We start from the raw sequence: 24,435 nt of genomic DNA on the forward strand, positions 1-24,435 counted from the left end.
TGTCTCAAGTTACTGGACCTCAGTGAGGAGAATCCCCATCTTACAGGCAAAGGACTCGGACTGTTCGTTTTTAAAAATAATTTTATAAGTTGTGTGTCCTTGTTGCTCAGCTTGACCCTTCTACATGATTTTGTACGTTTTGTGGTATTTGTGCATTGTGATCTGCTGTTATTTTATTGATTATAGATGAGTAATTCCTTATTGTAATTGATAAGCGTGAACTGCTAGATTATTATTTGCTGATGTTTAATTTTACTGTTTAATATTGGATCCTAATAGATTGTTGAGTATTGCTTTATTTGATATAAATTGTTTATTTTAAAGCTATTGTGGCTTTTTATAATAATAATAATAATAATAATAATAATAATAATAATAATAATTTATTATTTATACCCCGCCCATCTGGCTGGGCCTCCCCAGCCACTCTGGGCGGCTTCCATAAAAACCAAAAATACAGTAAGATATCACACGTTAAAAACTTCCCTGAACAGGGCTGCCTTAAGATGTCTTCTGAATGTCAGGTAGTTGTCCATCGCCTTGACATCCGATGGGAGGGCATTCCACAGGGCGGGCGCCACTACCGAGAAGGCCCTCTGCCTGGTTCCCTGTAACTTGGCCTCTCGCAGTGAGGGAACCGCCAGAAGGCCCTCGGAGCTGGACCTCAGTGTCCGGGCAGAACGATGGGGGAGGAGACGCTCCTTCAGATATACTGGACCGAGGCCATTTAGGGCTTTAAAGGTCAGCACCAACACTTTGAATTGTGCTCGGAAACGTACTGGGAGCCAATGTAGGTCTTTCAAGATCGGTGTTATATGGTCTCGGCGGCCGCTCCCAGTCACCAGTCTAGCTGCCGCATTCTGGATTAGTTGTAGTTTCCGGGTCACCTTCAAAGGTAGCCCCACGTAGAGCGCATTGCAGTAGTCCAAGCGGGAGATAACCAGAGCATGCACCACTCTGGCGAGACAGTCCGCAGGCAGATAGGGTCTCAGCCTACGTACCAGATGGAGCTGGTAAACAGCTGCCCTGGATACAGATTTGACCTGTGCCTCCATGGACAGCTGTGAGTCCAGAATGACTCCCAGGCTGCGCACCTGGTCCTTCAGGGGCACAGTTACCCCATTCAGGACCAGGGAATCCTCCACACCTGCCCGCCTCCTGTCCCCCAAAAACAGTACTTCTGTCTTGTCAGGATTCAACCTCAATCTGTTAGCCGCCATCCATCCTCCAACCGCTTCCAGACACTCACACACGTAGCCGCCATCCATCCTCCAACCGCCTCCAGACACTCACACAGGACCTTCACCGCCCTCACTGGTTCTGATTTAAAAGAGAGGTAGAGCTGGGTATCATCCGCATACTGATGAACACCCAGCCCAAACCTCCTGATGATCTCTCCCAGCGGCTGCATGTAAATGTTGAAAAGCATGGGGGAGAGGACAGAACCCTGAGGCACCCCACAAGTGAGAGCCCAGGGGTCTTATATAGGATCTGATTGTTACTATTAATTTTTTGATGTTTTATTATTATTTTTATGTGTGTTGGAAGCTGCCCAGATTGGCAACCCAGCCAGATGGGTGGGGTATAAATAATAAATTTATTATTATTATATTATTATTATTACTAGCACCTGTTCATGTCTGTGGGGCTTGCATGGTGGACGGTGCTCCCTTTTAATTATTCTGCCTCAAAACCAAAATGCCTTGGATTATGGGTCCAGATGGGATCAGATTAGGGAACGAGAAACATTGCCAGGGCTTGGGTATCTAGTCCGACAGTGTGCTGGTATTTATGCCTTCCATATGCTCTGTAGGTAGTCTATGACACATAAGCCCATAAAACTAAAATAAGCGAACTGTTTTTCTTACATGTTCTACTTTTGAAAGAATCTGGGAGTCCCACATCCCTGTTGCAATAATTAAATCTGCACTTACGGAAGGAATGGGATATATAAAAACTGACCCTTCTCCTGTCATCATTTCTCATGTCAGTGTGATGCTTAAAATGTGTTGTCAGCTTTCTTCCTCCCCCCCACCCCTACCCCTCCCAATACAGTCGTACCTTGGAAGTTGAACAGAATCCATTCGGGAAGCCCGTTCGACTTCCAAAACGTTCGGAAACCAAAGCGCGGCTTCCGATTGGCTGCAAGAAGCTCCTGCGGCCAATTGGAAGCTGAGGAAGCCCGCTGGACGTTCAGCTTCCGAAAATCGTTCGAAAACCGGAACACTCACTTCCAGGTTTCGATTGTTCGGGAAGCTGGTTTGTTCAGGAACCAAGGTGTTTGAGATCCAAGGTACGACTGTACCTGTTTGGGCAATCTTTTTCCATAGAAAAGCCAGTTTATGAATGAATGAAGACCGTCGTCAATAAAACAAAAGGCATTCTGTGAGCTTCTTCAGCACTCCGGCTGCCCCTTCGCAAAATCAAATCAGCTACGAGCCGCACAGTTCACCTGCGACAACCCTTGAAGTTATTCACTGGCGCTCCCTGCCTGTGCCTCCAATTGCTCACTTTGGAGTTTGCTCTCGCCGGCTGACAACTCATAGCACATGAGCCACATGGTCCAGAGTCCAGGCAGACAAAAACAACCCAGATTCCCCCTTTGCAGCTGAGCTACTGGCAAGAGGGCCTCTATTCCCTACAGATCCACACAACACCCTCCTTGGACAAAATGGAGTATATAAACGCCCTGGTACCATCGACATTGTTAAAGTGAGTACTGATTTATTTATCTATCCCACCTTCCTTCTCCAAGGAGCTCAAGGGGGGGTGTACATGGTTCCCTCCCTCCTCACTTAATCCCCACGAAAACGACCCTGTGAGATAGGTTAGTCTGAGAGTCCAGCACTCTTAACCATTACAGGCCATTGGCATACCTGCCAACATTTATCTGACGAAAATATGGTTGTCCAATTCAATAATAATAATAATAATTGTATTATTTATACCCCACCCAACTGACTGGGTTGCCCCAGCCACTCTGGGCAGTTTCCAAGATATATAAAAACATAATAAACCATTAAACATTTTTTTTAAAAAAAAAACACCTTCCTTATACGGGGCTGCCTTCAGATGTCTTCTAAAGCTTGTGTAGTTACTTATCTTCTTGGCTTGGGGGTCACATAACTCCAGACCCTCCAGCATTTCTCCCATGAAAATAGGGACGTCCTAAGAAAAAGCAGGGCATTCCGGGATCAAATAAAAAACCGGGGCGGCCCTGGAAGAATGGCAGATGCAAGTAATGGAATATATGGAAATGGCGGAAATGACTGGCAGAATCCGAGACCAGGGAGAAGAGTTGGTAGAAGAAGATTGGAAGAAATTTAAAATTTACTTACAGAAATATTGTGAAATTTTTGAATGCTAATGGCTTCGAAATGAATTGAAGGGGTTCTAGCAACGAGGTTAAAAATAAGATTGGATGGATAATTAGATAAATTAATTGGATATGAATTTGCTGAATTAATTTTCAACAGGGATACAAAAAGGGGAGTTGTGAGGAAGTCAAGAAAATAAGTGAATCAAAGATGAGAAGTAAAACGAGGGATTTTTGTGTTTTTTTCTTCTCTTTAAATGTGTTTTTTCTTTTCTTTTTTGAAACTATTTTTCTTTTTTATGTATTTTATAACTTTGTATTTTTGTCTATTTGTTTTTCTTTTTCTTGTTTGTTGTTATCTTTAAAACTTAATAAAAACTTAATAAAACTTAATAAAAAATATTTTTAAAATAATAATAATAAAAAACCGGGGCGGCTTCTGTAAATCCGAGATTGTCCCTAGAAAATAGCAACACTTTGAAAGGATGCATTGGGGGGGGGCTGGTTGGAGGCTTCTGAATTTATACCTTGGGCATGCAGTACTTCCTACCACCCTTTCCCCGCTTCCTTACAATCTTTTAGCCAAACCCGTCTGCTGAGGTCTGACGGATCTTTCGCCTTCTAACAGCAAACTCAGCTGGTGAGAGCAGATATAGCCAATATGGAGCCAATGGGAAACATGTGGGGGGGGGGAGATTGGAATGCTTGGGGGAACCCCAAGCTTTGTACGAGTACAAAACATCTTAGGAGGGACCTACGGTAAAGGTAAAGAACCCCTGGATGGTTAAGTCCAGTCGAATTTGACTATGGGGTTGCGCCGCTCATTTCGCTTTCAGGCCGAGGGAGCCGGCGTTTGTCCACAGACAGCTTTCCGGGTCATGTGACCAGCAGGACTAAATGGCTTCCGGCACAACGGGACACCATGGCAGAAACCAGAGCGCATGAAAACGCAATTTATTTTCCCACCAGAGTGGTCCCTATTTATCTACTTGCGCTGGTAGGCTTTTGAACTGATAGGTTGGCAGGAGTTGGGACAGAGCAATGGGAGCTCACCCCGTTGCGGGGATTCGAACTGCCATCAGCAAGCCCAAGAGGCTCGGTGGCTTAGCGGGGACCTAAGATGACGACAGTCCGTAGCAGGGGGTTGAACTAAATGACTCTTGGACTCGCTTCCAACTCTACAATTTTATGAAAAATGCAGGTCACTGAGGACTAAGCAGGCTCAGTGGCCCCCAAACCCTGACTGGGAGGAGCAGAAAATTAGAGGTGAGGGAGAGAGAGGGAGGAAATGAATAAGACCACTCCACGCTGCAACTTTTTGCTGCAGGTCTCCCATTAAACCCAAGCAAACAACGGCGTTGTCCACAGAACACGAATGAGCAAAATTTCCTGATTGAATTCACCTGTCTTTTATCTGACGTTCCGCCCAAGAAATAAGGGGTTTTGCTTTACTTGAAGAGCTAGCTGTCCTGTGGGCTGGTGTCAGAGCCCTAATCCGCTAGCACCTCCTTCGCCTCTTCCTCCTCTTGGAATTTGGACTTTGGCATCAAAATTCCAGGGACCAGAAGAGACCGTGATAAGCATTTCCACGTAGACCTAATAAATTGCGTCTTTTCATGTACTCTGGTTGCAAGCTGCGTAAGGGGCCAATAACAGCTCGATAGCTCAGCTGATTAGAGTGTGGCGGTGATAATGCCAAGGTTATTGGTTTGATCCCTCTGTATAGGGCAGCTGCATATTCCTGCAAGATGATTCTCAGGGTCCCTTGCAACTTTACAATTCTACAGTTCTATAACCCTATGGATTAAAGAGTTTGAATGCAGTAGATAGAGGCAGGATACACAGAGGGCCCTCCAGACCAGTGTCATTGATGAAATCATAGTGCATAAGCACTGCCTCTCTCTTGGATCATTCCACTTTAAAAGTATTATTTCACAGAATCATAGACCAGATTGCAGAAGAAAGTTACAGGGCATGCAACCAGTTAGAAAGAAAGCAGGCAGAGTCCTTCCCCCCCCCAAAAAAAAACAGAGTCCTTTTTGTTGGGTATAATTCAGATGGAAATTCCCAGGTGTCCAAAAAGATTATTTATGTATGCCACTAGTGCAACCTGTGTTTTGTTAGCCCCCAAATGGAAAATGAACAAGGTCCCAACTAAAGAAGAATGGCAACTTCAACTGATGGTATATACGCAGCTTGAGGACCTAATATACCGTATTTTTCGCTCTATAAGACGCACCAGACCACAAGACGCACCTAGTTTTTGGAGGAGGAAAACAAGGAAAAAAATATTCTGAATCTCAGAAGCCAGAACAGCAAGAGGAATCACTGCGCAGTGAAAGCAGCAATCCCTCTTGCTCTTCTGGCTGCTGGGATAGCTGTGCAGCCTGCATTCACTCCATAAGATGCACACACATTTCCCCTTACTTTTTAGGAGGGGAAAAGTGAGTCTTATAGAGCAAAAAATACGGTATATAGGGTGAGTCTTTTAAAACAGGCCCCGTGGAACATGTGTACTCTGTATCCACGGTGCCTCTTTTAAAGGACTCACCCTGTAGAATAAGAGGACAAGAAGAACATACGTTTAAAGAAGACTGGAAAATGCTTATTGATATATAGGGGGGAATTGTGCACACTTGAAAAAGCTGGCTGCATTAAGAGAAATTCAACAGTGTAAACAAGTTTTGATGGATGTAATAATGGATTACTGAATGATTTCATTTATGTAAAATATGCAGGGATTTATGATATGTAAAATAGACCATGGAAGGAGAAGAAGGGAAGTCATTGACATTTCAAGGTTGTTTAAATGAATATTCTAAATTGTAAAACAGAAAATTTAATAAAAATTATACAGTGGTACCTTGGCTTAAGTACTTAATTTGTTCTGGAGGTCCGTTATTAACCTGAAACTGTCCTTAACCTGAGGTACCACTTTAGCTAATGGGGCCTACCACTGCCACTGTGCCACCGATGCATGATTTCTGTTCTCATCCTGAAGCAAAGTTCTTAACCCAAAGTACTACTTCCGGGTTAACGGAGTCTGTAATCCAAAGTGTTTGTAACCCAAGGTGTTTGTAACGCGAGGTACCACTGTACACACACCAAAAAAAGTAAGAAAACAGGCAGAAACAGCATTTGCAGGCAGAAACAGTGTTGGGTCGTGTATAACTGTCCTGATAACATCATACATAGCTGTCAATTGTCCCTTATTTGAAGGGACAGTCCCTTATTCCAGCGCCATGTCCCACTGCTGTCCCTTATTGATGGATGTCCCTTAAATGTCCCTTAAATGATGTCCCTTAAATTTCAAGGGAAGCAGCTCCTCTCCCTCCCTCCCTGCCGGCCAGGGAGGAGGGAGGCTCCAACTGTGTTGCTTGGCTGTGTTGCTCACCCAATAAGAAGTCTAAGAACGACTGGGGGGGTGGAGCTTGCATGCCTTGTGTGTGGCTAGTTAATGCAAGCTGAGGGGTTTTTTGAATGCTGGACGCCATGTTGTTGCACGTGCTGCTGCAAACTTTACAGTGCAAAGCCAGGCCGGGGAGCCATCTTAAGTTGAGGCTGCACAGGCCTTGTGGTGCATGTGATTCAGATTCTATTCAGTTGAACCTCTGGTTACAAAGTTAGTTGGACAGTGTTCTCGAAGCTACCCAGCATGAGTTTGACCAGACTGCTGGAGGACAAGAAGACTGGAGTGCCTGGAACAGGTGAGGCTGCAGGTCCCTTATTTTGGCTGCTGGTCCCTTATTTTCAAGGCTGCTGGTCCCTTATTTTCAAATCTGTAAGTTGACAACTATGACATCATAAGTGCAAATCATCACAACCGAAAGGGCACCTGGACGAACCCAGATCATTACCAAAAGTTCAGTTTCTCTGTTAGGGTGCTGACCTTCCTCCAGGACACTTTGCACATGCTCAGAGACATGCTATGGCAGCCAGGTTGGGACCTTCTGAGCAACCTCTCTCTCTTTCTCTCAGGTCAGTGTCGAGTGCGAGCTCAGAACTCACCCGGCGTGTCTGGGCTCCGAGTCCCCCAACCCAGAGGCCATTCCGGGTCTGTGACCACAAGCGCAACGTCCGCAAAGGTCTGACTGCAGGGACCTTCCAGGAGCTGTTGATCAAGGTGAGCCCCCCTCCCTCCCGCCAATTTTCCAGCCTCCACTTCTGACGCCAAGGCACTGCCAGTCCACACTTGGCTGGCACGCCCTTGGGTAAAGCTACTCCTCTTCACCCTCCCTTTTATCATCTGCGAAATGGAAGCAGTGGCCGTGCTTTGCTTGACATGAAGGTCTCAGCTTGTGTGTTTTCTTGTTTCGCCAGGCAAGGGAAACCCTGCTGATCACGAGCATCGTTTCCTTGGTGCTGGAAGAAGATGGCACCGTTGTGGAAACAGAGGAATTCTTTGACGTCCTAGACGATAACACGGCCTTGATGGCGCTGGAGAAAGGGCAGAAATGGAGCCACGCCAGGGTAAGCAAAAGGGTGTTGAATGGAAGGCCAGCGGAAAATTACAGGCTTCCTTTCCATAAGAATTCTAAGGCTTCATAAATAAAATGAATGTTCCTAAGTGCACAAGATAAATACATATAGGTAAGTACTGCATGTCTGAAAGAGTACAGGAGAGCAATCCTGAAGCCACTTTGACTCTTAATAATAATTTTATTCATTCATTCATTCCCCTCCCATCTGGCTGAGGTTCCCCAGCCACTCTGGGCGGCTCCCAACAGAATATTAAAAGCATGATGAAACATCAAACATTAAAAACTTCCCTAAACAGGACTGCCTTCAGATGTCTTCTAAAAGTCAGGTAGTTGTTTATTTCTTTGACATCTGATGGGAGGGCGTTCCACAGGGCGGGCGCCATTGAGAAGGCCCTCTGCCTGGTTCCCTGCAACCTTGCTTCTCGCAGGGAGGGAACCGTCAGAAGGCCCTCAGAGCTGGACCTCAGTGTCGGGGCTGAACGATGGGGGTGGAGATGCTCCTTCAGGTATACAGGGCCATTTAGGTCTTTCAAGGTCAGCACCAACACTTTGAATTGTGCTCAGAAACATACTGGGAGCCAATGTAGGTCTTTCAGGACTGCTGTAATATGGTCTCGGCAGCCACTCCCAGTCACCAGTCTGGCTGCCGCATTCTGGATTAGTTGCAGTTTCCGGGTCACCTTCAAAGGTAGCCCCATGTAGAGCGCATGGCAGTAGTCCAAGCGGGAGATAACCAGAGCATGCGCCACTCTGGCGAGACAGTCCGCAGGCAGGTAGGGTCTCAGCCTGCGTACCAGATGGAGCTGGTAGACAGCTGCCCTGGACACAGAATTGACCTGCGCCTCCATGGACAGCGGTGAGTCCCAAACAATTCTATGATTCCATCTGTGTCATACAGGGCAGCAGCCGGTCCTATGCGCTCAGCGGGGAGAAACCGAGGAACAGCCGTGACATTGCCCGCATCACCTTTGACGTCTACAAGCTCAACCCCCGCGACCTCTTTGGCAGCCTGAACATCTCGGCCACTTTCTACGGACTCTACTCCATGAGCTGCGACTTCAAGTGTCTGGGGCCCAAGAAGGTGCTAAGGTGGGTCTGGGAACCAGCTTCCCCCACATCTCCCCTGACAGACGGCCATCCAATCTCTGCTTAAAACCCTCTGAGGAAGTAGAGGCCACCACCTCACCTCCATTGTCAGAAAGTTCTTCCTGATGTTGAGTCAGAATCTCCTTCCTTGTAAGCTTGAAACCATGGATTCAGGTCTTACCCACCAGAGCAGGAGGAAACATTAGTCATTTAGTCATGTCCGACTCTTCGTGACCCCCTGGACCAGAGCACGCCAGGCACTCCTGTCTTCCACTGCCTCGCGCAGTTTGGTCAAACTCATGCTGATAGCTTCGAGAACACTGTCCCACCATCTTGTCCTCCGTCGTCCCCTTATCCTTGTGCCCTCCATCTTTCCCAACATCAGGGTCTTTTCCAGGGAGTCTTCTCTTCTCATGAGGTGGCCAAAGTCTTAGAGCCTCAGCTTCAGGATCTGTCCTTCCAGTGAGCACTCAGGGCTGATTTCCTTCAGAATGGATACGTTTGATCTTCTTGCAGTCCATCGGACTCTCAAGAGTCTCCTCCAGCACCAGAATTCAAAAGCATCAATCAGCCTTCTTTATGGTCCAGCTCTCACTTCCATACATCACTACTGGGAAAACCAGAGCTTTAACTATACAGACCTTTGTCCGCAAGGTGATGTCTCTGCTTTTTAAGATGTTGTCTAGGTTTGTCATTGCTTTTCTCGCAAGAAGCAGGCGTCTTTTAATTTAGTGGCTGTCACCATCTGCAGTGATCATGGAGCCGAAGAAAGTAAAATCTCTCACTGCCTCCATTTTTGGGAGGGGATTAGCTCACAGCTCACAGTTGTGCAGCTTCTTTTGCAAAGGGGAAAAGCCCCCTTTTTTTGAGGATTAGCTCAAAGTTGTTGAGCTTAGTTTGCAAGGGGAAAAAATCCTGTTTTTATGGGGTTCAACTTATAGTTCTGCAGCTTCTTTAGGGGGAAAAAAGGCAGCCATTTCTAGTTTCCAGACAGCTAATCTATTCAGCCAGTCACATGTCGCTGGGGAAACAAACAGCCTCCATCTGCAGAACATTCAGCAATGGAGGCCTGGGCAAGGGGCCGGAAAGGGAGCCAGCGATCGACCACACATTTGCTCCGTAAGACGCACAGACATTTCCCCTTTTGAGGAGGAAAAAAGTGCATCTTATGGAGCAAAAAATATGGTAAATTCCACAAATAAAATAATAAAATTAAAATTAATTTTGTCTTCTGAGCTGCTCCGAAATCTACGGATGAAGGGCGGCATACAAATTTAATTAATTATAATAATTCAAAACAACAACCCAGGAACCCAGCACTAATATAATTTGTTCCCCTTTCCTTTCCTCCCAAGGGAGATTTTGCGTGTGGCATCCACCGTCATGCAAGGCATCGGGCACATTCTTCTTGGGGCATCCCACTACATCCGCCGGATCCTGGATGGAGGCGAGAACTGGCACTCGCATGCCCGCGTGAGCTACGAACGCTGAAAGCTGCCACCCTCCTCTTCCTCCCTCTCCTGAGACAAGATTCCTTCCCGGCACCTGCTCTTTCAGCTCCAAAGAAATCCCAGATCTCTGTTTCGGTTGGGGATGTTGATTAAAAAGGGTATAGTGGTACCTTGGTTCTCAAACTTAATCCGTTCTGGAAGTCCATTCCAAAACCAAAGCGCGTTCCAAAACCAAGGCATGCTTTTCCCATAGAAAGTAATGCAAAATGGATTCATCCGTTCCAGGCTTTTAAAAACAACCCCTAAAACAGCAATTTAACGTGAATTTTACTATCTAACGAGATGTCTGATCCATAAAACGAAAGCAAGAATCAATGTACTGTACTATAAAATAAATAACAGTACAGTGGTACCTCAGGTTAAGTACTTAAATTCGCTCTGGAGGTCCGTTCTTAACCTGAAACTGTTCTTAACCTGAAGCACCACTTTAGTTAATGGGGCCTCCTGCTGCTGCCGCGCCACCGGAGCAAGATTTCTGTTCTCATCCTGAAGCAAAGTCCTTAACCTGAGGTGCTATTTCTGGTTTAGTGGAGTCTGTAACCTGAAATGTATGTAAGCCGAGGTACCACTGTATTGTAGGTGATAAAAATTTTAATTGTTTTTTTTTCTTCTTACCTGCACTGATGATAGTCAGCTTTTATCCATTTCCGCAGTCACACAATCAATCAATCAATCAATCAGTAGCTGAACTGGGTTCCACGCATTCACAAAAACAAATGAACCGAAAAAGCCTCAGAAACAAAAACGCAAAATAAATAGCAAAAACAAAAGCGCCAAACTTAATCCGTTCCGGAAGTCTGTTTGACTTCCGAAATGTTCGGAAACCAAGGCGCAGCTTCTGATTGGTGCAGGCGCCCCAGAAACAATAGCCAACAGCCGTTTCTGAAAAACGTTCAAAAAGCGGAACACTTACTTCCGGGTTTTCGGAGTTTGGGAACCAAGGCATTTGAGAACCAAGGTACCACTGTATTTAATAACCAAACACACAAGAAACCTTGAACCAGACCTTCCTTTTGGCACAGAGGAGATGGCTGTGGAGGTGGCAAATAGCCACCGAGTTCTGCCAGTTTAACAGAGATGCAACATGAAGCAGGGATGAGGAAATCTGTTGCCTGCTAGACGTTGCGGGACTACAATTCCCATCATCCCTGAGCGCCGTCTGGAGCCGGTAGAGAGTTCAGCATCCAGAAGACTCCTGCTGGTTTGCCCATTGCTGGTTATTATTATTTCTCCAGTGCTTCCCTCGCAAAACTGACCCAAAGCGACTCACAAGGCAAGCGCTAGAATCGATTGCAGCAAACAAACGAATAAAAACCTTTTTTTAAAAAAGCATTTGCACAAATGAAAGGTCTTAGAGAGGCTGAAAAGAGACCTTAGAAATCATAGACTTGGAAGTTGGAAGAGAAAACAAGGGTCGTCTAGTCCAACCTGCTTTTTCCCAACATGGGGCTCGAACCCACGAACCTTATTGCTAATCTTGCATTGCAAGGCTCGCATTCCATTGATGTTTAAAAGCAAAGGGCACGGCAGTGCCCAGAAAGAAATGGCTCTCTTAATATATCTATTAAGCAAGAAAATAGAGTAAACTTTATTGAACTGTCCCCACAAATCTTTAAAAACACAAAATGCACAACAACCAAAGTACCATTTGGGAGCAGACAAGAGGAGGAAAGTGCAGAGTGGCGGCATTTCCCCTGCTCTGAACAATCCTCCGGGTTCTCTGTGGTTTGGGAGAGGCTCACAGCGCCCCCTAGAGGGCACCAGCCTTCTGTTTTCATTCAGCCCCGACCACCCGCCAACGGCATCTTCCCGATTCAGTCCTCCAGGATCTCGGAGAACAGCTCCCGCCGTTGCTTCTTCGCCTTGTGGTGGCGCTCCCAGTCTTGGCGGCGCTTGAGGAAGTGGGTCAGAGAGAAGTTGCGGACCAGGAAGTGCCCAAAGGGGTCATTCTGCAGCCGTGATTCATGCTCCGCTGGAAATTGGGGGGGGGGGGGAGAGAAGAAGAAGCAGTGTTTAAGACCTAAAGAGTACAATGGGGGGGGATCTCCAGGGTTAGGGTTTCATGAAAAGCCTAAAACCCTGAAGAACATCTGCCTGGAAGTTAGGGGGAGGCAGGGGGTGCCTAAACAGCTTCGGTCCAGTATACCTGAAGGAGCGTCTCCACCCCCATCGTTCTGCCCAGACACTGAGGTCCAGCACCGAGGGCATTCTGGCGGTTCCCTCGGTGCAAGAAGCCAAGTTACAGGGAACCAGGAAGAGAGCCTTCTCGGTAGTGGCACCTGCCCTGTGGAACACCCTCCCACCAGATGTCAAAGACTACCAGACTTTTAGAAGACATCTGAAGGCAGCCATCTTTAGGGAAGCTTTTAATGTTTAACAGACTACTGTATTTTAATACTCTGTTGGAAGCCGCCCAGAGTGGCTGGGGAAACCCAACCAGATGGGTGGGGTATAATTAATAAATTCTATTCTGTGTTGAGAAATGTATGGAATTCATTTCATTTCGTGTATTAGGCTTGTTAATCGTTTGTCCCCCGAAGGTATCAGTGATTCACAGCAAAGAAAACTATACAGTGGTACCTTGGGTTACATACGCTTCAGGTTACAGCCTCCGCTAACCCAGAAATATTACCTTGGGTTAAGAACTTTGCTTCAGGATGAGAACAGAAATTGTGCTTTGGCGGCGCGGCGGCGGCAGCAGAAGGCCCCATTAGCTAAAGTGGTGCTTCAGGTTAAGAACAGTTTCAGGTTAAGAACAGACCTCCAGAACGAATTAAGTACTTAACCCGAGGTACCACTGTACAGTAGTACCTCGGTTGCCGAACGTAATCCGTTCCGGAAGACCGTTCGACTTTTGAAACGTTCAACAACCAAAGCACAAAGAGCAGCAATTTCAATGGGGGAAATTGGCGGGGGGGGGGGAGAGAGAGACTCAGCGGAAGCCGTTTCAGTGTTCGAAAACCGAGGTGCCACGTTTCGGTGTTTGAAAACCGAGGTGCCACTGTATAATGCAGAATACCTTGGGGGGGGGGAATATTTCATATAACATAACATCAATTTAAAAAGAGCATACTCAACTAATAAACAAAGCAATAATCAGACCCATTAATGATCAAATGAACAAAAATAAACAAAACTTCCAACTTTCCCCCTAGTCCAAAATTCATTCACAGCAAAGCAAAAATTCCCCCCGTTGTTGTTTTTCTCCCCAAGCTACCCAGAAGTCTGGTGTCAATGCAAATCAGTGGTGCCCATTTCGCAGAAGAAAAAGTGGCAACACTCAGGGCCTCTCTCCAAAAAGAAATATCAAATAAAAAACCAGGGTCTTGGTGGGTGCCCTGGTGGGTGTCAGAGAATGCTACGTTGCACATGGATGCCATCCTGGGGTCCCCAGAATAATACTGGCAGCGATCACAGATTCATAGAAATGTAGTTGGAAGGGGCACTCCAGTGGTCATCTAGTCCAACCCCCTGCAATCACAGGAGGATCAACAGCCTGGGCAAGAACTGGGGGAAGAACACTGCCTATGGGCAAGAACTGGGCAAGAACTGGGGGAAGAACACTGCCTATGGCCAGGGGTCACTTCAAATATCCGAAAAACAGGCTCCCAAGTACACCCTTGTTCCCTGCACTGTCTGAAAAAGGAATTCTGCCAGGGTGGGTGGGCGTGAATGCAAGGAGAGGCTGGCACCCTTTGTACCATGAGTCTCTGGGCCAAGATGCATCCCTTTCAGGCGCAGGGCAGGCAGGGAACAGGGAAGAATGAGGGACATTACCACCAGAAACAGCTTGAGGAAGTAAGGGTGGGGGGAGAGAGAGAAATCACCCACAGAGCAAACTGCAAAATTCACAGCAGCTCATGAATAAAGCTGTTGCATTTCACACATTTTTCTTGTGGGAGAGGAGACAAGAGTCATACCCAGTTCCTGTGCCATCTCTCGCTTGGCTGGCAGGGTGGCCCAGTTCCAAATGGCATCGAGGACACGGCTCCCGTGCTTGCTGCAAGCCAGAGACACGTAGCAGCCCTGGGGATAGAAAGAGGGAGGAAGGAGAGAGAGAGAGTGAGTGAGATTTACAGATTCTGCCCAATTCCAGCTCCATAAATTTCTGCCACAGCCCTGCCTATAGGTTAGCGCCCAAGACGATGCAGAGCTTTGCCCAGCCCAGCCTGAAAGCGAGCGACATTCCTCAGCTAGGAATGCTGGCCTCGGGCCAAAAGAAGATTCACACACAATGCGCCTGGGACCAGCCGGATCAGCGCTCACCTTGAGCCGACGCAGCACCTTGCGCCTCTGTTTCTCGGGGACAGAGGGACTGGCCAGGAGGGCGTCGAAGACGTGGCTGCCCGCCGGGTCGCGGGCCAGGGTGACCAGATCCTCGGGGGTCATGGCGGCCAGGCTGCGCAGAACAGCAGAGGGGTCTGCAAAGTGGAGAAGGTGCTGGAGCATCAGGGAGCCGTGGTAGGAGATGGAAGTCAAGGGGCGGGATGGGCCGGCCTAGCGGGGAAGAGAAGAGCGAGATTAGGCGCAGCAAAGAGGAGTCAAACCCCATAGGAATGTGAGAACAGGCTGCTGGGTCAGGCTAATAATAATAATAATAATAATAATAATAGTAATAATAATTTATTATTTATACCCCACCCATCGGGCTGGGTTTCCCCAGCCACTCTGGGCGGCTTCCAACAAAACACTAAAATACAATAACCTATTAAACATTAAAAGCTTCCCTAAACAAGGCTGCCTTCAGATGTCTTCTAAAAGTCAGATAGTTGTTGTTCTCTTTGACATCTGGTGGGAGGGCGTTCCACAGGGCGGGTGCCACCACCGAGAAGGCCCTCTGCCTGGTTCCCTCTAACTTGGCTTCTCGCAGGGAGGGAACCACCAGAAGGCCCTCGGAGTGGGCCCACCTAGCCCAGCATCCTGTTCCCACAGTGGGGAGGGGGGGGGAGAGAGAAAAAAATACCAATTTAAAGTAGCTGATAAATAAAGACCATAAGAGGAGGGAAGACATAAGGGTCTGACCGAGTCCAAACCAAAGGCCAGGCGGAACAGCTCTGTCTTGCAGGCCCTGCGGAAAATATCAAGTCCCGCAGGGCCCTAGTCTCTTGTGACAGAGCATTCCACCACGTCGAGGCCAGTGCGAGTGCTGAAAACCAATCTAACCTCCTTGAGGCTCGGGACCTCCAAAGTGTTGTTATTGGTGGAACTTCAGGTCCTCTGCAGGGCATACCAGGAGAGGCGGTCCCGTAGGTAAGTGGGTCCTGGGCCGCATAGGGCTTTAAAGGTCAAAGGTAAAGGTAAAGGTACCCAGACAGACTCTGGGGTTGTGCGCCCATCTCACTCAAGAGGCCAGGGGCCAGCGCTGTCCGGAGACACTTCCGGGTCGCGTGGCCAGCGTAACAAAGCTGCATCTGGCGAGCCAGAGCTGCACACGGAAACGCCGTTTACCTTCCCGCTGGTAAGCGGTCCCTATTTATCTACTTGCACCCAGGGGTGCTTTCGAACTGCTAGGTTGGCAGGCGCTGGGACCGAGCAGCGGGAGCGCACCCCACCGCAGGGATTCGAACCGCCGACCTTTTGATCGGCAAGTCCTAGGCGCTGAGGCTTTAACCCACAGCGCCACCTGCGTCCCAAAGGTCAAAACCAGCACCTTAAACCTGATCCTGTACTCCACCAGGAGCCAGTGCAGTTGTTGAATATGGGTGAATATGCTCCAATGGCAGAGACCCCGTGAGGAGCCTCGCTGCAGCATTCTGCACCCGCTGGAGTTTCTGGGTCAGCTTCAAGGGCAGCCCCGCGTAGAGTGAATTACAGTAGTCAAGCCTGGAGGTGACCGTCGCGTGGATCACTGTGGCCAGATCAGGGCTGTAGATCTCCTTTTCCCCACCTGTTGCTGAGACGGACCCTCTTCCTCCTCCTGCAGGGTGTTCTCCTCGTCTTCCTCTTCGCCATAATACACCTCGTAGGCCAAAACAGAAGCAATGAGAGGAACGCAGGCCGTCTGGCGGGACGGGGGCTCCCAGCAATGGAAGGCCTGATGCGGGATGTGAAACACAAGAGCAGTCAAGTACAACATTCCTAGAGTGAACATGTTTACACATGGGGAGGAATGTTTGTCCAGCCAGCAGGTAAACTTCCTGTTTCCTTCTGGGCTGGGACAGACTTCCCCTGCATGTGACTAGAGGTGGCCGTGGCCTCACCTGTGCAGGTAACAACAAAAGCACAGGGCAGGGCAGCCATCTCTCCCTCTTTGACTACATGCATCGAAGAAGCAACGTCTGCTTAGCCAAAGATCTGCTTAGCCAAAGATGCTCTCAGAGAGGACAAAGGGACTGTCTCCTTATGAGATAGTTTCCAAGTGTATGTTACTTTTCTAAGCTAAGTCTGCCTTCTGGGATCCGATTGTGAACAGAATGCGAGTAAACTCTTTTTATACTTTTATAGAAGACTGCCGTGTCTTATTATGAGAGAATAAGGGGGAAATACCAGAACAGTTATTATAGAGCCTTTAGCGAGCCTGAGCAAACGCATCCGCTGAGTTTAAAAAAAGGGGATGTTACTCTGCTAAAATTGTGAACTTGTTAACACAAGTTGGAAAGGCGATAATCAAACAATATATCCTCTCCTGCATCCCTGAACATTCCCACACCGGAGAGGAGCAGAGGAGGAAACAGCGGTCATATCAGACTCAGCAAGAAGATGCGGGTTTCGGATGGAGGGGAGGAGGGAGGGTTCTTACCTCCATGAGGAGTTGCAGCACCTCCTGCTGGTGGGAACCGTGTTTTCTGCAGGCTCCCAGAAGCGCTGTGATCAGCCCCAAGTGCTCACAGGCCAAGATCTCTTCCACGCCGGGGCCCAGCTCCTCAAGGATTTTTCCCAGCTGGAAGAGAGAAGGGGCAGGAAGAGGCAGGCATCCTCAGTGGGGGGGAGAGACGAAGCATTTCCAAGAAACGGGAGCAATGTTTGGGGCTTCAGAGGGAAGGCAGGAAACAAGAGACTGAATCGAAGCATAGAAAAATTGTGCATGGCGCCAAGAAAGTTGTTACAGTGGTATCTTGGTTCTCAAACGCCGAAAACCCTGAAGTGTTCCGGTTTTCAAACATTCAGCAGCAGCGCCTTGGTTTTCAAACATTTCGGAAGTCAAATGGACTCCCGGAACCAATTAGGTTTGGCGCTTTTGTTTTTGCTATTTAATTTGCGTTTTTGTGGCTTTTTTGGTTCATTTGTTTTTGTGACTGTGTGGAACCCATTTCAGCTACTGATTCATTGACTGTGTGACTGCGGAAATGGATGGAAGCCCCCCATGCAAACGACGACTATCATCAGGGCAGGCAAGGGGGGGGGGAATAATTTTAATTTTTATCATCTACGATACTGTCTTATTTATTTTATAGTACAGTACATTGATTGTTGCTTTCATTTTATGGCTCAGTGGTCTTGTTAGATAGTAAAACTCATGTTAAATGGCTGTTTTAGGGGTTGTTTTTAAAAGTCTGGAACGGATGAATCCGTTTTGCATTACTTTCTATGGGAAAAGTGTGCCTTGGTTTTGGAACGCTTTGGTTTTGGAACGGACTTCCGGAATGTATTCAGTTTGAGAACCAAGGTACCACTGTAATAATTATTATTATTATTATTATTATTATTATTATTATTATTATTGTTTGTTTGTTTATTTATACCCCGCCCATCTGGCTGGGTTTCCCCAGCCACTCTGGGCGGCTTCCAACAAAACACTAAAATACAATAACCTATTAAACGTTAAAAGCTTCCCTAAACAGGGCTGCCTTCAGATGTCTTCACTGCGAGAAGCCAAGTTACAGGGAACCAGGCAGAGGGCCTTCTCAGTGGTGGCACGCACCCTGTGGAACACCCTCCCACCAGATGTCAAAGAGAAAAACAACTACCAGACTTTTAGAAGACATCTGAAGGCAGCACTGTTTAGGGCAGCTTTTAATGTTCAACAGACTATATTTTAATGCTTTGTTGGAGGCCACCCAGAGGGAAACCCAGCCAGATAGGCGGGGTATAAATAATATTTTTATTTTTATTTTTATTTTTATTTTTATTTTTATTTTTATTTTTATTTTTATTTAACTAGATGTACCTTTGGCCTGATCCAGGAGCTACTTTTCTGGTATTGCGTTCTACTCATCTAGGCCAGGGATGGAGAACCTTTGGCCATGTTCAACTACAACCCCCATCATTCCTGGCGGAGCCAATGGGAATGAATCCGACATTTCTGATACAGGCCTTCATCTACAGATTTCACTGGGGCAATCCGCCCAGTAATCTGGGTTAGGGTCAATATACAAGGGCACTTTCCCCATAGAAATCGCAGAATTGTAGTGTTGGAAGGGACAGTCAAGGCTCATCTAGTCTAACCCGCTGCAAAGAAAGCTAAGGAATCCCAGGCAGGCAGCTATCTAACCTCTGCTGTAAAACCTCCAAGGAAAAGGAGTCCAATGAGGGAGATTGGGAGCCCGAGGGCTGGCAGTTGTAGACTGCCTTCTCCCCAACGCCTTTTGCGTAAGGGAGATGTTTTTTATTTCAGAAGCTGGCTGACCACCCTTCCCCTCTCAATCTCCCAGTTTTTAATCTTCATTTCTCATCCAGTTTCAGCATCGTAGCAATTCCTCTCAACGACTTCAAGAGGGATTTGAAGCCAACTAATTTAATGTGTAGGGACGCGGGTGGCGCTGTGGGTTAAACCACAGAGCCTAGGACTTGCCGATCAGAAGGTCGGCGGTTTGAATCCCCGCGAGGGGGTGAGCTCCCGTTGCTCGGTCCCTGCTCCTGCCAACCTAGCAGTTCGAAAGCGCGCCAAAGTGCAAGTAGATCAATAGGTACCGCTCTGGCGGGAAGGTAAACGGCGTTTCCGTGCGCTGCTCTGGTTCACCAGAGGCGGCTTAGTCATGCTGGCCACATGACCCGGAAGCTGTACGCCGGCTCCTGCAGCCAGTAAAGCGAGATGAGCAACCCCAGAGTCAGCCAAGACTGGACCTAATGGTCAGGGGTCCCTTTACCTTACTTGGGGCTGCCTTTGAAGGTGACCTGGAAACTGCAACTAATCCAGATTGCGGCAGCTAGACTGGTGACTGGGACTGGCTGCCAAGACCATACATTGGCTCCTGGTACGTTCCCAAGCACAATTTAAGTGTTGGTGCTGACCTTTAAAGCCCTAAGTGGCCTCAGCCCAGTATACCTGATTCCTGCGACAGCGAAGAAATACATGTGTCTTTTGCTGTGCACCAGTTGGCTGGCCCGATGGGAGACGTCTGTCGCCAACCTGGTGCCCAGAAATCTCCACGTAGCTGTGACTGGGCCTGTGCCAGTAGGAAAATGTGCCCAGGGGATTTCAAACCCTGACTAGTAGCCATGGTTAAGCCTTCTTCTCCCATCCTCCTTTCAAGTTCCGTAGTTTAACTAGGTGGGGTGTGAAGAAGTCCTCTCTTTTGCCTGTCCAGAATTCTCCCAATATTCAGCTTTGTTATTCACGGCCCAGGACCCTCGTACCTCCGGGACCGCCTCTCCCGGTATTCCCCGCGGAGGACCTTAAGGTCCATAAATAGCAACACCCTAGTGGTCCCGGGCCCTAAGGAAGTCAGATTAGCCTCAACCAGAGCCAGGGCCTTTTCAACACTGGCTCTGGCCTGGTGGAACGATCTGTCCCATGAGACCAGGGCCCTGCAGGATCTGATTTCTTTCCACAGGGCCTGTAAGACAGAGTTGTTCCGCCTGGCCTTTGGCTTGAAGCCAATTTGATTCCCTCCCCCTCTTTCTTTTTCCTTTCTCCTCCTGTGATGAGGCTGCATTTTAATGTTTCAATATTTTAATGTTGTATTTTAATCTTGTTTTTAAGCTGTATTCATTCAACTTGTTTTTATTATTGCTTGTTAGCCGCCCTGAGCCTGGCCTTGGCTGGGGAGGGCGGGGTATAAATAAAAATTATTGTTGTTGTTGTTGTTGTTGTTAAATGTCTAGCCCAGGTTTCCCCAAACTTGGGTCTCCGGCTGTTTTTGGACTACAACTCCCATCATCCATAGCTAGCAAGTCAGGGATGATGGGAACTGTAGTCCAAAAACAGCTGGAGACCCAAGTTTGGGGAAACCATGGTCCAGTATCAAGAGCATGGGAGAAAAACATCTCTATCTGCTTTTTCCATGCCACACATAATTTTATACAGGGGCCTCCCCACTTACACCCATTAGCCTTGCACACGACTGAGTAGAAGATATCTGAAGGCAACCCTCTTTAGGGAAGCTTTTAATGTTTGATGCATTACGGTATTTTAATATTTTGTTGGAAGCCGCCCAGAGTGGCTGGGGAAGCCCAGCCAGATGGGCGGGGTATAAATAATAAATTATTATATATTATATTATTATATATATGCACAGCACTGGGAAATGGTGAAATAAATGCATTTAAACTGCAAAAGTTTAAACACAAGGGTTTCAAAGTTTAAACACAAGGGTGGCAAAAACGGCCCAAAAAGAGTGGGGGAACTGCAAAACAAAAAACTGCACAAATAGAGCAGGAAAACAGCAAGTGATCCCAGGAGCTTCTGCACCACAGAGCTTTGAGGCCTGTGGAGAGTTGGAGTTTGAGAAAGGAGAAAGGAGAAAGAACTTCTGGTTTTTAAAAGGGGCTCCAGAGGTTTAGAGGGTGTTTAAAGGCTTCTTAGGTGGTATTTCCCCACTATGTGTGACTTCCCGCATGCGTGCAGCACCCCGGGGACATGGTACCCCCAAAACTGAGATGACGTCTTACTTGTGTTCTTTTTTACTCACATTTCCCCAAAACCATTGGTTTTCAACCAGTGTGCCGTGGCACCCGGAGGTGACTTGAGGGGGTTGCCCTTTCGTTAACAGTGGCAAAAAAACACTGGGGGAAAGAGTGTTGCATGACTGATTCATTTTCTTAAAATCTTCCCGCTGCCATAACTCCTCCCCAGCTTCAGTAGCTAACAGTTCCTTGGTGTTACACAGAGGGCTTGAGAAATGCAGGAAAATAGCAAAGGAGCTTGATGGATGTGTGTGCTCTATATGGAGGGATTTAAAAGTAACCTTGAAAGTGAGGAGTGCCTTCTGTGTTTCTCTCTCCATCGACCCCCGACATGCCTCTCCCCAATTCTTCCTAGGCAACCCCCACTCCACCTTAACAGTCACCCAGCTTTATGGGACAGGGAGTAGGTTGCAGGAAATAATAATAATAATTTATTATTTATACCCCGCCCATCTGGCTGAGTTTCCCCAGCCACTTCCAATCAAATGTTAAAAACAATACAGCATTAAATATTAAAAACTTCCCTAAACAGGGCTGCCTTCAGATGTCTTTTAAAGATAGGATAGCTGCTTATTTCCTTCACATCTGAAGGGAGGGCACTCCACAGGGCAGGCGCCACCACCAAGAAGGCCCTCTGTCTGGTTCTTTGTAAACTCACTTCTTGCAATGAGGGAACCGCCAGAAGGCCCTCGGCGCTGGACCTCAGTGTCCGGGCAGAACGATGGGGGTGGAGACGCTCCTTCAGGTATACTGGACCGAGGCCGTTTAGGGCTTTCAAGTTCAGCATCAACACTTTGAATTGTGCTCGGAAACATACTGGGAGCCAATGCAGATCTCTCAGGACCGGTGTTATATGGTCCCAGCGGCCACTCCCAGTCACCAGTCTAGCTGCCGCTAGGATGACCGTATGTGCATGTATGTGCTGTGTTTTTTTGCTTTTCTTCCATGCCATAACAAGTAGTTCTGCTTCAGATCTTAATCTCGTTTTGAGCAGCAAGAATACTCATCGCAAAGTATTGGAAGACACAAGATCTACCCACCCGGGAAGAATGGCAGATGAAGTTGATGGACTATATGGAACTGGCGGAAATGACTGGCAGAATCCGGGACCAGGGAGAAGAGTCGGTGGAAGAAGATTGGAAAAAATTTAAAGATTATTTACAGAAATATTGTAAAATTAATGAGCTTTAGAAAAATGGTGGAATGAAATGATATGGCTTTGGCAGAAATGTTATAAGGAACTAGGTATAGATAGAATGTTAATGTATTAAAGGGAAAAAACAAGGTTAGAATATGTTAAGATAAATTACAGGACAGAAAACAGAGGGAGATGGAAAGGAATTGCTGAAACAGTTAATTGAAGTGGAATACAAAAAGCGAGGCGTGAGGAAGTCGATGAAACAAGTGACTGAAAGATAAGATTGAAAATATTGGATTTTTTTTTAATTGTTCTTGTTTTGTTTTGTTAATTCAATGTTCTATGTTGTGTTTTTGTTTTTGGTATTGTATTATATTGTTTTGTTTAACTTTTCTTTCTTTTTGTAATCTTTAAACTCTTAATAAATATTATTTTTTTAAAAAAACAGATCTTAATCTCGTTTTGCCCTCTCCACCCCACACCCCTAGCACACACCATTTTCAGCCAAGGCAGGCTGGGGCTGTGATGTGGTGTTCGTCAGCTCAGCCCCGCACAGCAGCAGCATCGCTCGGGTTCCAGTCGAAAAGGGACAGGGCGGAACAGGGCAATACTCCGCTGACGTGTAACTTGACCCCAGTGTAAGTGGCTTCCGCTGGGGAGCCGCAGAAACAAGGTGGTTGGTGGTCAAATGAACCATGGACTCAGAAAGCTTGCTACAGCCCTAAACTAATAAGCCCCCAATGTAACCTTGCACGTTTGTGGTTTTCTGTAGGGGAAACATGTTGGGACGAGCGTCATTCATTCTCAGAAATGACAGCCTGTGTACATTAAACTGTGTGAAGTTTCCAGAAGCAGCGTCAAGCCGGTTTGCTTACAGAAGGTGAAAGGACACTCTGAAGAATGCTTTCTAAACACACAGAGTTTCCGAACTGGGCAGAGAGAGATGTTTAGTCCGAACTCTGCTATTGTACTGTGAAGATATGAAGAGAGGGAGTCTGGCAGCTTTTGGGCCAAGCCCGAAGCTTTTAAGTTGAACCTCTTATCAGGACTCTGATTGATTTATGTACAGTCTGTGACCAATGCTTAAGAACGAGGGGAAATACTTCTGACTGTATTCAAACGTTTCCTGGAATTTGTTTCTGCACTCAATCGGAAGCCACGTCGGACATTCGGCTTCCGGAAAACATTCGCAAACCGGAACACTCGCTTCCGGGTTTGCGGCGTTCGGGAGCCGATTTGTTCGAGAACCAAGGTACCGCTGTACAGTGGTGCCCCGCAAGACAAATGCCTCGCAAGACGGAAAACTCGCTAGACGAAAGAGTTTTCTGTTTTGGAGGTGCTTCGCAAAACGAATTTCCTATGGGCTTGCTTTGCAAGATGAAAATGTCTTGCGAGTTCCTGCGGGTTTTTTTCCCTTCCCCCCCTTTTTCTAAGCCGCTAAGCCGCTTATCAGCTGATCCGCTAAAAGCCACTAATAGCGCTAATCTGTTAAGCCGCTAATGGGCTTGCTTCGCAAGACGAAAAAACCGCAAGACGAAGAGACTCGCGGAACGGATTCTTTTCGTCTTGCGAGGCACCACTGTACTTGGAAGGCTTTTGGGTTGCCTAGAAAAACTCCCAACAGGATGTTGCAAATTATCCCCAACCAAAGACACACGTATGCACCAAGGGCAAATCTTTCTGCTGGTCTGCATGTTGACGGCTGCCACGGTTTCGATCAGTCCCCCCCAGCCCCCCCATGGTGGCCGCAAGGGCTGTCACTCACCAATTTCCTGGAGGCTGCCTGGATGAGCCGCTGCAAGGTGTAGTTGGCCACCTTGTGGGCTGCCAGGACGTGAAGCTGCCCTTTCATGTGGGCCTTATAGAAGGAGAGCAAGGCTTTCCGGTCAGACACTTCTAGGACCTTGTCCAGCACCCGGCTGCAAGTGGCGTCCTTCAGAAACACCAGGAGGGGGCTGAGAGAGAAAGATGGCCCCCGGTCAGAGAAGTCCCAGGCGAGTTCATGTTGCTTCTTTAACCACGTCCCCATCCCCCCCCCCCACACACCTTGGAAAGTCCCAAAGTCCACCCTCTAGGCCCCCAGAGCCAGTAAAAAGGAGGCAAGACAGGAGAAGGGGT

At 47.4% G+C, this 24,435-nt stretch overlaps 2 protein-coding genes across 3 annotated transcripts in view; one reads left to right on the forward strand and one right to left on the reverse strand.

The window, feature by feature from the left end:
- The first annotated feature begins 2,514 nt into the window (after window positions 1–2,514).
- CIDEB (cell death inducing DFFA like effector b) lies at window positions 2,515–10,522 on the forward strand. Its single transcript, XM_083707169.1, has 5 exons — window positions 2,515–2,712; window positions 7,295–7,439; window positions 7,637–7,786; window positions 8,696–8,886; window positions 10,239–10,522. Exons 1-5 carry the CDS (start codon window positions 2,672–2,674, stop codon window positions 10,372–10,374), a joined length of 663 nt encoding a protein of 220 aa, XP_083563295.1. The 5' UTR covers window positions 2,515–2,671; the 3' UTR covers window positions 10,375–10,522.
- Window positions 10,523–11,958: 1,436 nt separating this feature from the next.
- NOP9 (NOP9 nucleolar protein) overlaps window positions 11,959–24,435 on the reverse strand; it is a 55,027-nt gene continuing 42,550 nt past the window's right edge. For both annotated transcript variants that reach the window (XM_083706596.1, XM_083706597.1), the window contains exons 6-11: window positions 24,083–24,272; window positions 17,134–17,274; window positions 16,282–16,428; window positions 14,661–14,891; window positions 14,315–14,420; window positions 11,959–12,366 (exon numbers count right to left, since the gene is read on the reverse strand). In XM_083706596.1, coding sequence (XP_083562722.1) covers window positions 12,209–12,366; window positions 14,315–14,420; window positions 14,661–14,891; window positions 16,282–16,428; window positions 17,134–17,274; window positions 24,083–24,272 — 973 coding nt within the window. In that variant the 3' untranslated portion in view covers window positions 11,959–12,208. The remainder of the gene's footprint in view (window positions 12,367–14,314; window positions 14,421–14,660; window positions 14,892–16,281; window positions 16,429–17,133; window positions 17,275–24,082; window positions 24,273–24,435) is intronic.

Source organism: Podarcis gaigeae, assembly GCF_964106915.1.
Source record: "Podarcis gaigeae genome assembly, chromosome: 13".
In the NCBI taxonomy this organism is placed as follows: Eukaryota; Metazoa; Chordata; class Lepidosauria; order Squamata; family Lacertidae; genus Podarcis; species Podarcis gaigeae.